Here is a 12500-nt window from a genome sequence, read left to right on the forward strand (position 1 = left end):
TGTTGTTCGAGAAAAAAAAAGAAAGCAGAGAAAAAACACCCAGGGAATTCTTCCTGACGTTGAAAACACAGACGTCTTCTCGTGAAAGGACATCTACACACCTCCACCTTACTGCTGCGTTGTAATCACTTTGCGCAGGCATTAATTAACTCAGTGTTGTTCTCGGTTCACCTTAATTGAAGCTTGTACCCGTTCGAACCGAGGCTACGGGATGAGATGAAGAGGCAGTAGAAGCTTCTCAGAGTCTCTCGTGCAGTGATCAAATCCTAGGAGAGCTGCACAAGACTCTTGGAAGAAAGCACAGCTGTTTGGATTTGCATTTTAAAACTAAACCCTGGTTAAGTTTCATCTTCTGCACTGCTGCTGGTGCTCCGAATGGATGGAGATCTATCCAGAGCCAGCATTCGAACAAAAAAGATGCCTCTGTAACTTTGCAATTTCCTTCCACTGGAACTCAAACACCGTTCCAGCATGAAAAAGCCGCTGAGCTCCTTGAAGACACGGTGTGAAGGTCAAGGTTGGAGTGGAAGAACTTGAGTGTCCTGCACAGAGCCCTGACCCTGACTGAACACTGAACTGGAGCTGTAGTCTCTTCAACATCTCAAGATCAGAGAAAAATTTGACAATGAATGATAAGATATAGATTTTGCCATCCGGTGCATCCCCCACCTTGTCTCCAGAGTCACCATGTGTAGAGAAGTTGGATGGATGGATGGATGGATGTATGGACAGACGGGTTAAGAAATAGCAGCTCCACTTGCCGTTTCTGTAACTCAAACCCGTCGGTCAAGCCGAGCACCAATTAAAAGTCAGCATCCATCCTTGAGGCATACCACTGATTCCCAGAGGTGTTACTCGTATTAGTGTCAGCATGTAAACCAGGTCAGCCGTAGCTATAAATCTAAACATTATTAGCCGATGCTCTGAATCTCTCGTCCTGTTTGTGCGACGGAATAAAAGTAACAAAACTAGTTAGCGATCGGATTAATGGGCCGAGAGCCGTTTACGGCTAATGGAGTCTTTTGAGGTTATATTAATCAGCACCAATGTGAAAGTTGTTTTAATGAATCCCGTGTGTTTGTGTGTGTGTGTGTGTTCCACAGCTTCAGTCCAGATGCCCTGGCAGAGAGCAGTATCCCAGAATAAAGTGCCCTACTACATCAAGTAAGTGTCAGAGATTCACACAGGTTCACACACACAGGTTCACACACACACACACACACACACACACACACACACACACACACAGCGTGTGCCAGTTCATAACTCTGATGCCCGGATCTATTAGCCGAGTTTATGAACAGGAACAAAGTCCTGCAGCTGGAGTCTGTTTCCAGTCCGTCTTGCAGTCAGGAGTAGTAGAGATCAGATCTCCAGAAGGCGCTACAAATACGCGGTCCTGGTCTGACTGTTATACTGTAGAAAAGAGGAACTTTAGTTGTAACAACTTGGATTTAGAATTTAGTAATTCAGCTAAAACCTGAAAATCTGAGCTAAGCAGTTATTCAGTGTGGGACTTAATGAGGCTGTAATGTATGGAAAAACTTTTAGGGGTTTGCTGTTACAGGGGGGCACGGTGGCTTAGTGGTTAGCACGTTCGCCTCACACCTCCAGGGTTGGGGGTTCGATTCCCGCCTCCGCCTTGTGTGTGTGGAGTTTGTATGTTCTCCACGTGCCTCGGGGGTTTCCTCCGGGTACTCCGGTTTCCTCCACCGGTCCAAAGACATGCATGGTAGGTTGATTGGCATCTCTAGAAAATTGTGAGTTGTAGTGTGTGATTGTGTGAGTGAATGAGAGTGTGTGTGTGTGTGCCCTGCGATGGGTTGGCACTCCGTCCAGGGTGTATCCTGCCTTGATGCCCGATGACGCCTGAGATAGGCACAGGCTCCCTGTGACCCGAGGTAGTTCGGATAAGCGGTAGAAAATGAGTGAGTGACTGACTGACAGTTTTTAGCGATTAGTGACTTCTTATCCAGTTACAGTTACTGTTAAAAATCTAAAAGCAAAAATCGTGACTTTTTTGCAGGTTGATATTTAAATGCTATTATAATAAATATTCCAGTTGTGGGGTCGATTTCAAATTATTGGCACCCTTTCTACAAGAATAAAAAGTGAAAACCTCAAAAGATTAAAAGCTTTCGTTAAAATGAGAGAGAGATTCAGAATATTGTTAGCGCTAGTGTCTGTTCTGTCACTTTTACTAACTTCCTGCAATTTTTCCTGCGTCAGCGCTCGACTTTCACGCTCCGCAGAGCCGCGGATGTGGCGATCACTGAGTATTAGATTTAAGAGCGCTATTAGAACAAGGGACAAGGTAGAAAGAGAACAGAGATAGGGAGGGAGAGAGTGAGGGGGGGGTAGCAGCCGGGAGATGTGTCTCTCTGGACACCTGCACTGTGTGTGTGGGATTTTTGCCCACTCACTTGGCACATGAAGAGAAAGGAGATAAAAGCGTGCAGGAAAGAAGTCGTCAACACCAGCTGTGTGTGTCTGTGTTAGTGTGTGTGTGTGTGTGTGTAAGAGAGAGAGAGATAGCGTGTGAGTGAGTGAGTGATGAGTTACACAGCTGCCAAATCAACGTCTCTCTGCAGACCTGCCTGACAGCAGCCATATGGTCAGTTCCTTGGGCATCAATAAATGCAAGCGCCACACTGTCCACCTTCCAAATAATTCTTGAATTGTTTCTCTTTCTCTCTCACACACACACATTCTCTCACACACACACATTCTCACACACACACACACACTGTCTTACAAACGCACTCACGGCTTACACGCGCTCTCAAATCAATAAGCCATAACAACATAATATGAGACAATATAAATTTTCCCGTCATGCTCTAGCTTCTACACTAAAACGCCAGTTTGTGGGTTTGTTCTGTCCAGAGAGAAAATGTTCTGTTCTTCTCCTTTAATTGTTTGTTTTTGTACTCGTTTTAATGCAGTATGGTAGAAAATAGTTTTCAGAAAGGGAACAATGATGAAGAAGAAGCCTTTATTTTGTCACATCTACATTACAGCACAGTGAAATTCTTGCTTCACATACAGTATCCCAGCTTTGGAGGTTGTGGTCAGAGCGCAGGTTCAACCATGATACAGCACCACTGGAGCAGAAGGATTAAGGTTAAGGGCCTTACACAGGGACCCAACAGTGGCAGCTTGGCAGTGCTGGAGATTGAACCATGATCCTCCAATCAACAACCCAGAACGTTAACCACTTGAGCTACTAATAATTATGAGACAAGGTTTATCAGGTCTTCTGGTGGTGTTTGGGTGACCTTTTGATGTTGAATTGCCGCACATTATTAAGTAACATCACACCAATCTTTTACCTTAAACACTTCTGGTCATCCAATGATATAAACAGGTTTTTGTTGTCTCTTTCCTGCTAAGATTTTCTTGCTAGAGGTATTTAACAAAATTTTCACCTCAGTTAAACTATAAAAACGCAAATTTCAACATAGGAAAAAAAACGTGCCTCGGCTAGTTCTAAACTTTCAGTCAACTTTTGTGTTGGCCTTTAGTTTGACTCCCAATAAAATCCTTCCCATTTTTGACCTCTGTGTCTGGAAGACCTCACTTCTCTGCTTCTTAATTAAATCTCACTGAACTCCTGGTGACTGGGATGCAGGGAAACCTGTGTAATGTCGGGCTAACAGGGGTCTCGCAGCATGGAGCTGACAGCAACAAGCTCCTGACTGACAGGTTAATTTTCCTGCTGCAAGTTCAGAGCGCAGGTTCGGCTGGACGACGATACAGGAAGTTCAGAAAGGAGCCGAGAAAGATGACAGCTCTTTGACCTGGTGACTTTTTACAAGGCTCAGATTGTCAGGGCGAGCCTGAGACAGACAGACACACACATACACACTAATGCATATCTACCCGAGCAACAATGACTCATCCAAATGCGAGGCTAAAAGCTCTCGGTCTGAAATCTTATTAAAAGCCTCGTTGCTCAGTATTGACATTTAAAATTTTATGATTATGACATGAATATCCTCCCATAAATTCCCTCATGTATGAGTCAGATTAGCTGATTTTAGCTAAGTGACTAGTGTTAGCATTGATATGTTAGAATATATAAAAAAGAAATCCCTTAAAAATCCTCTCAGAAACCCTGACAGATTATGTGTTAAGTGTAAGCATAAATAAGTATTACTGAAAATTAAAAAAAAACACGAAATTCTACTAAAAGATTCTGTCAAATTAGCTATCATCATAGTTTAGCATAGCATAGTTAGCATAGTTTATTATGTATTTAAATATAAATAACTTAAAATTCTCTTAGAAATCCTAGCAGGTTAGCTGATTTTGCATAGCTTGTTTCAATTTAGCAAAATTCTACTAGAAATTTGTGTCAGCTAATTAGCAGATGTTAGCTAGTCAGAATTAGCAGTGAAGATTACAAATATTCATGAATTGGAACTTAAAAGATTTCTTAAAAATCATGGCATATTAGCTGATGGTCGCTGGCTAGCTAATGATAACAGTGCAACCTGCTAACAGCAGCAATGCATACGATCGCTGGTGATAACGGACTCTCCCTCTTCGATCTTAAATCCTTTAAAAATCCTGTCAGGTTGGCTGATTTATGCTAGCAGTGATGATTCTAGACATTTATGAATAAAAAACCCTTAAAGCTGATGTTGACTAAAGCAGTGGTACGAACATGTGTGAAAATGACTTCTCGGTCTTAGCTCTATGTGGAAGTAGAGTTGGCCTACTTCAAACTAATAATGTGAACATAGCCTAAAGGAATAATTTGTTGAGTTTAATCAAAAAGGAGGTCTTCCAGAGTGTTCGAGCATTTTCTGAGGATCATGCGGAGTTGGAGAGCTCTTATCATCACGGATTTCTGCCTGGAGATAAACAAATATGAAGAGTCTAAAGCGATGGCAGTAGCGGAGAAAACGAGCTGGAGAGTCATTAAAAACGATTCCCTCTGTTTAAGTTTTTTGACCTAATAAGCTCACTGCACTCATTTATGCCATTGTACTTTCACTGAGGCAGAATGTTTGTGGGTGTGAGAAAGCAGAGAAAGAAAGAAAATCTGCCTCCATCCACCCTTTTGTGGTTATTCCAAGCTGACCTTTGACCCCAGAGCATCTGCTTTAATTGTACCTATGCTCTGCTCTGGGATTCTAAATCTTTTTTGCTAACACAGAGAATTGCATTGTTCATTTGTTTTTCTCTTCTCTTGTGTGTGTGTGTGTGTGTGTGTGGTGTGTGGTGGTGTTGTTCATTCATTCATTTTGGATCTTAAAGGAAACACAGCAGGGATAATATTGGGAAAAAATAAAACTAACAAAAAGAAGCAGAGCTTGGCAAGTTTTATCTTCTTGTGATGTATAGCCATCTGCAGGCATTAGATATACAGTTAGGAGTCTTGCTCTGATGTGTATCTACAGTGTGAACGGAAAGGGCAAGCTAAACAGGACATACTGGTGCTCGTGGTTTGTTTCTGATAATTGCAGTAACGTATGCGATTATAGCGTAGATCAAAGAACGAGATCAGCCACGGATCTCAAACGCACCATCCCCTGCAGGCCTCGTTTCTAATTTGCAGACTGTACTGAAGCATCCGTAAGCCAAACAGGAAACAGTGAACTGTGTTTTTTGAGTTTGAAAACGTGGAACATCAGGAGCAGCAGGATTTCAGCCTACAGCTAATGACCTCAGGCTTGAACACCTTTGAGCCACGAATGTGAAAACAAATACAGAATTCAGCTTCTGTACAAATGCATCTTACAGATTACAAACCTGGCTGCTTGTGGCATATTTGTGTGTCATTCATGTGATTATTGGAGAGGCGTTTGAACTCCTATCGTTTATGAATATGGCTGAATAATCCTCTCAGCACTCTTGTCAGATTAGCTGATTTTTAGCTAGCCGAATATTATTGTGAGTGATGAACGTGAACATCAATGGAAATGACTGGAAGTCTTTACAGAAATCCTGTCAGATTAGCTAACTCACTAGTATTAGCAGTGATAAGTATGAACATCAGTAAAATGACTTCAAATCCATTTGGAAAGGATTAGCTAGCTAGTGTTGGCAGATAAGATGATACGTTTTCTGAGACGATGTTAAAGTTATATTCATAAATGTTTATCAGACTGATTTGCATTAGCAGCACAGACCGAAAAATTAATAATATGACTTCAAACCTAATCAGTAACTAATGTTATCTAGTCGGCTATTGGTACCATTGACCATTAAAGTGTGTGTATCTGTGGAAATGGCAAAATTTTTTAAGAAATAATATAAGATTAGCTGATTTTAGCTCACTGGCTAGCATTAGCTCTGCTAACATTTCTGAATGTCATTTGAACATTCACTCAGTCAGATTAGCTGATTTAATTAGCACTATAGTTTTGATCGTGAAGTCTCACGATCACTCACGGCACTTAAAAATGAGAAATCCTGTCAGATTAGCCTAGCAGACTAGTGTTCACAGTGAAGGATGTGAACATCCATGATAACAACTTGAAATCCTGTTAGACTTCCTTTCGGGTTAGTCGATTTTAGCTAACTAAATAGCTTTAGCTGTGGATTAAAATGTATGAATATCACTTAAAAATCCTTTAAAATGAACTGATTTTAGCTAATTGACATTCATTATACATTAAAATTATTTATATCTATGAATATGGCTTAAAAATCCTGTCAGAAATCCTGTCAGGTTAACAGATTTTAGCGAATTAACTAGCTTTATTGGTAGAGATGAACATTTATTAATATCACTTAACAATCCTGTCAGGTTAGCTCATGTTAGCAGTGTTGTTGTTAGCAGTGAAGACTATGAACATCAATGAAAACATGAAATCCTGTTAGAAATCCTGTCAGTTTAGCTCATGGTAGCTAATTAAGTTGCTCTTATTTATCTGTATGGATCCAGTGATTGGCATGTTTTTTGTTGTTAAAAATGGACATGACGTTTATTTTGAGGAAATCTGACTACAGTGTGGAAACTTAAGTGAGAGTGAGATCTTTTCTCTCGGTGTTTCTCATCTCCTTCACTTCTTCCTCTCATCGTAGGAGGTTAAAATCACAAAGCCTGTCACATGCAGAGCAGAATTATTCATTGTGTCCCCATTTCCTGTCAGGTGATCAAACCGTGATGCTGTGAGTGAGAGCTCTGTGTGTGTGTGTTTATGAGAGAGAGAGAGAGAGAGAGAGAGCGAGAGAGAGAGAGCGTCACCTCCTGACTGTCTTTCTCTCGACGTGATTAGGGTTTGATGCGTCTCAGCAGGTTTTAATTCTTTCGATCTTGTCTCTGTTATTCTTCGTTTCTCCATCTCCTATTGTTGTACACTTGAGCAGCTAAGTGTGTGTGTGTGTGTGACAATAACACACACACACACACACAAACTGTCACCATGCCATGTACGTGTCCTCACATTGTGACAATCACACCCACACACACAGATGTGCTGTGAGGACACGGACACGTACATGACATGGCACGGACATGTGAGGACACGGACACGTACATGGCATGGTGACAGTTTGTGTGTGTGTGTGTGTGTGTGTGTGTGTGTGTGTGTGGGATAGAACGATAACAATAAAAGCTTTATTACTTTTAATACATTTTCACATTCTAACATGACATGAAGTAACAGCCAAGATATGTACTAAAGTTTCTCTCTCTTTTTGTACATTTTTCATCCATCTATCTATCTATCTATCTATCTATCTATCTATCTATCTATCTATCTATCTATCTATCTATCTATCTATCTATCTATCTATCTATGTGTCTGTCTGTCTGTCTGTCTGTATTTCTCACCTTTTACTCCCTTTGTCATCTCTCTCTCTTTCTCTATCTCTCTCTCTATCTCTCGTTTTGACCCTCTTTCTCTCTTTTTGTCTGTCACTTTGTGTCTGTGTCTTTGCTTTTTTTTTATCTTTTCCTGTTTTATCTCTCTGTTTCTCTCTGCCCATCTCTCACTCCCTCTGTCATCTTTCTCTCTTTCTCTCACTCTCTCTCTCGCTCTCTCTCTCTCTCTCTCTCTCTCTCTCTCTCTCTCTCTCGCTCTTTCTCCCTCACAGCCATCAGACACAGACGACATGTTGGGATCATCCAAAAATGACCGAGCTCTACCATTCCCTCGGTGAGGCTTCTCAGATTTTTTCCACTGTTTACTCTCTATCACGCACAGAAATATAATCCTCACAACACTCACACACACACACACACACACACATTGTGTCTCAGCTCAATAAACATGTCCACCCATAGGACAGCTGACAGCCAATTACCAGCCAGTGAACACCTGCCCACAAAAACACACACACATACAGTGATGTCCGAGCTCAACACCTCAGAGCACTAATTAGCACAAATGCTAATGACGGCTGTGCTAATGCCCATCCTGAGGATAGACAAGCGCTCGATTCAGGCCAGGCTCCACTGTCATACTGAATGATGGTGTGTGTGTGTGTGTGTCTGTGTGCGTGTGTGTCAGCTAGAAGGTAATGGAAGTGGTTACACACACACGAGTGATTTTTCTTTCTGTCTTTTTGCAGCTGATCTCAATCATGTGCGATTCTCCGCCTACAGAACTGCCATGAAGATTCGACGACTACAGAAAGCTCTCTGCTGTAAGTGTGTGTGTGTGTGCGTGTGTGTGTGTGTGTGTGTGTGTGTGTGTGTGTGTGTGTGTGTGTAATAAATTCTGTTCTTATCCCATTTTTTAAAAGAAAAATTTTCCATAATAATAAGGTGGTGAAATAAAAAGTTCAGAGTGCAAACGTTTCTGGCCTCTTAATCAGATTTATGGTGCAGCAGACACAAGCTTTTGGTTTTCTAGAATTCTCTTAATGTAAATTATGACATTTTAGTTAATTTATTATTATTTAAAAAATTTTTTTTAACTTTAATACATTTTTGAATTTTGAGATCAATAAAATTCTGAATGTTGATTATTTTGAAAACCTTCATCAAACATGTAAGTGTTGATACTTTCAGTTAGGGCTTAAGGGCTGCTGTGCATGTGTGTGTGTGTGTGTGTGTGTGTGTGTGTGTGTGCGTGTGTGTGTGCGTGTGTTCATGTTTTGCTGTATTTGATTAGAGCTGCATGACTGCCTCTGTTTGCTCTCTCAGCTCAATTAACTCAGCCCAATTACCATAGCAAAGAGCGTTTGTGTGTGTGTGTGTGTGTGTGTGCGTATACACTTGAGTGTGAAATGGAAGAGCAGTCTTGGGTGTGTTATTGCCAGCTCACGGCCTCTCGTCATCATTCCCTTTCTACTTTTTGTTAGCTCTCTTTGTGTGTGTGTGTGTGTGTGTGTGTGTGTGTGTTTGCCTGTATCAAAAAGCTGAGACTTGTTAATCATTTTAATTAATCAAGTAAACAAGACGGGGGGCACGGTGGCTTAGTGGTTAGCACGTTCGCCTCACACCTCCAGGGTCGGGGTTCGATTCCCGCCTCCACCTTGTGTGTGTGGAGTTTGCATGTTCTCCCCGTGCCTCGGGGGTTTCCTCCGGGTACTCCGGTTTCCTCCCCCGGTCCAAAGACATGCATGCTAGGTTGATTGGCATCTCTGGAAAATTGTCCCTAGTGTGTGATTGCGTGAGTGAATGAGAGTGTGTGTGTGCCCTGCGATGGGTTGGCACTCCGTCCAGGGTGTATCCTGCCTTGATGCCCGATGACGCCTGGGATGGGCACAGGCTCCCCGTGACCCGAGATAGTTCGGATAAGCGGTAGAAAATGAATGAATGAATGAAGTAAACAAGACCTCCAGGCCACTGCAGGTGTTGTCTTCATTCCCCTGAGCACTAACCCCAATGCTGTCTTCCTGTCCCTGTCCCATGTCTCCCTCAGTGGACCTGTTGGACCTGTCCGTCGCTCAGTCCATGTTCCAGCAGCACAAGCTGAACGTCAACTCGGCGCAGCTCTCCGTCCCCGAGGTCATAAACTGTCTCACGTCCGTTTACGACGATCTAGAGCAGGAGCACAAGGACCTGGTGAACGTGCCGCTCTGCGTCGACATGTGTCTCAACTGGCTTCTCAACGTCTATGACACGTAGGCTTCCACACACACGCAGACACACACACAAACACACACACACAAAATCACACACACACATAAACAAACACACACACACACACACACACAAACACAAGCACACAGACACGCAGACACGCACATAAAACACACACACAAAATCACACACACACATAAACACACAAACACAAACACAAGCACACACACAAACACACACACATACAAGCACACAGACACGCAGACACACACACAAAACACACACACAAAATCACACACACAGACACACGCACACATACAAGCACACACACACACAAACACACACATACAAGCACGCACACATACAAACACACACACGCACACACACACACAGACACACATACAAACACACACAAACACACACACATACAAACACACACACGAACACATGCACACATACAAGCACACACACAAACACACGCACAAACACACACAAACACACGCACACATACAAGCACACACACACACATACAAACACACACACAAACACACACATACAAGCACACACACAAACACACGCACACACACACAGACACACATACAAACACACATACAAACACACACATAAACACACACAAACACACACACAAACACACACGGACACACACACACACAGACACACATACAAACACACACATAAACACAGAAACACACACACATACAAACACACAAACACACACATACAAACACACACACACACACGTTTGAACGTCTCCTTAACGTTCTAAAGTTTTACAGGTAGCTCGAAAGTTATTGAAAGTTTATTAATATATTAATGTAAAGTCGTGAAAGCTCCAGCTGCCCTGATCTTCCTCCTGAAATATGTTCACGACCATAATTACAGTTGTATACGCTGTGAAGATCAACAGTATAAGAGCCGAAGGTTCGGTGTATAGAATTAGGCTCTGCTTATTACGTGCTGCGTCGCTTGTAAGTGGATAAAAGCGTCCGGCTGAATCAACCTTGATAGTGGACAGGATCTGAAGCGGGGCTTTAGGACGGAAGCGGAGTGAATGATGGTAATCGGTGAGTGGAGTCTGATGTTCTGTGGCACTCGGTGAATAAAACGCTTCCTGGTTCCAGCTGCAGCAGCTGCTGAATTCCACTGGACATGTATAACACCAGCGTGAAAAAGGTCTCGTAGATGAATGGAGACGAAAATGATGTTCCTGTTCCGAGAAAAGTTCAAGTCTCGATGCCATGACAGAATTTCATGTCCTGAACAAACCGATCGTTCTGATTGGCTGGGAGGGATGGAGTGTTTTCCGTTACCTGTCAATCACAGCAACGTGAGCCAATCGCTGACTTCTGTGAGCTTTTGATGGGGCTTTTGAACTGTTTTCTGTTACTATGGAAATGATAATTAGTTAGTATAAGTTTGTGTTTCTTTGATGTGTGTGTCATAAGAGCTACTCAGAAGTAATGGCACCTCCTAAGGTATTGTTTACCTGTGTGTTGTGTTGTAGGGGTCGCAGCGGGAAGATCCGAGTCCTGTCCATGAAGATCGGCCTGCTCTCGCTGTGTAAAGGTCACCTGGAGGAGAAGTACAGATGTAAGCAAACACACACACACACACACACCACTGAATCTTAAACCAGCACTGATTTAACAACCAGTTTTTTGAGTCATTACGTCTGCTCGATCATGCCGGTGAGCGTATCTTTTTTTATTTTATTTTTTTTTAATTTTGTTCCTTAATATTTCACTGATCAGTATGAAAACATAGCACAAATCCCTGATCTCTCTGATCTGGTGGCTTTTTATCATTCAGCTTAAGTAGAATGATCAAAGTCCTTTAAACTTCAAATCCCTCGCTTTTTACTCGCAAATCCCTGAACGTCTGTCTTGGTGTTTTTCAGTATGCAAATGACCCTCTTGTGCAGGAAAATGGCAAATCCCAGAGCTCTGCATGGTGCTAATTAAATGCCATGATGTCGTCCAAGCGGGAGTACCGTGTGTGTGTGTGTGTGTGTGTGTGTGTGTGTGTGTGTGTGTGTGTGCGATGAGATGGTTGTCCACCGAGAGAGAAAACGTGGCACGTGGTTTGTGACGTGGCACGAGACCGTTTATTCATTCACATCAGATTAGAGCTTTAAACACTAGGGTGTGATTGATTTTGTTTTCCTTCACGTATCAGCCTCCAGACGCTCGTCTTTTCTCACTAAACACTGCAGAGACACTGATGCACGCAATAGTCTGTAATTCTAGTCTTTATTTTTGCTGTAAGCCAAACAAATTAAATTCTAGTGTTTGTAGAAAGTACAGGTTCAGCTTTTTTCTTTCTGATAACATCTATCTCTCTCTCACATCTATCCATCTGTCTGTCTCTCTGTCTGGGTGCCACGCTGTCTGTTTCTATACATCTCTGCCTTTCTGTCTGTTCTTATACCTGCCTCTCTTTCTTTGTCTTTCTGTCTGTCTGTCTCTCTCTGTGTGTCTCTCTTTCTGCCTGT

General features: G+C 42.3%; 1 protein-coding gene across 10 annotated transcripts in view; it reads left to right on the forward strand.

Moving 5' to 3' along the window:
- The window catches only part of LOC132862616 (utrophin-like), a 181667-nt gene that overhangs the window by 134075 nt on the left and 35092 nt on the right, over window positions 1-12500 (forward strand). For all 10 annotated transcript variants that reach the window (XM_060894720.1, XM_060894710.1, XM_060894718.1 and 7 more), the window contains 5 exons: window positions 1104-1164; window positions 8053-8114; window positions 8530-8604; window positions 9828-10029; window positions 11514-11599. In XM_060894720.1, coding sequence (XP_060750703.1) covers window positions 1104-1164; window positions 8053-8114; window positions 8530-8604; window positions 9828-10029; window positions 11514-11599 — 486 coding nt within the window. The remainder of the gene's footprint in view (window positions 1-1103; window positions 1165-8052; window positions 8115-8529; window positions 8605-9827; window positions 10030-11513; window positions 11600-12500) is intronic.

Source organism: Tachysurus vachellii, chromosome 19 (assembly GCF_030014155.1).
Source record: "Tachysurus vachellii isolate PV-2020 chromosome 19, HZAU_Pvac_v1, whole genome shotgun sequence".
NCBI lineage: Eukaryota > Metazoa > Chordata > Actinopteri > Siluriformes > Bagridae > Tachysurus > Tachysurus vachellii.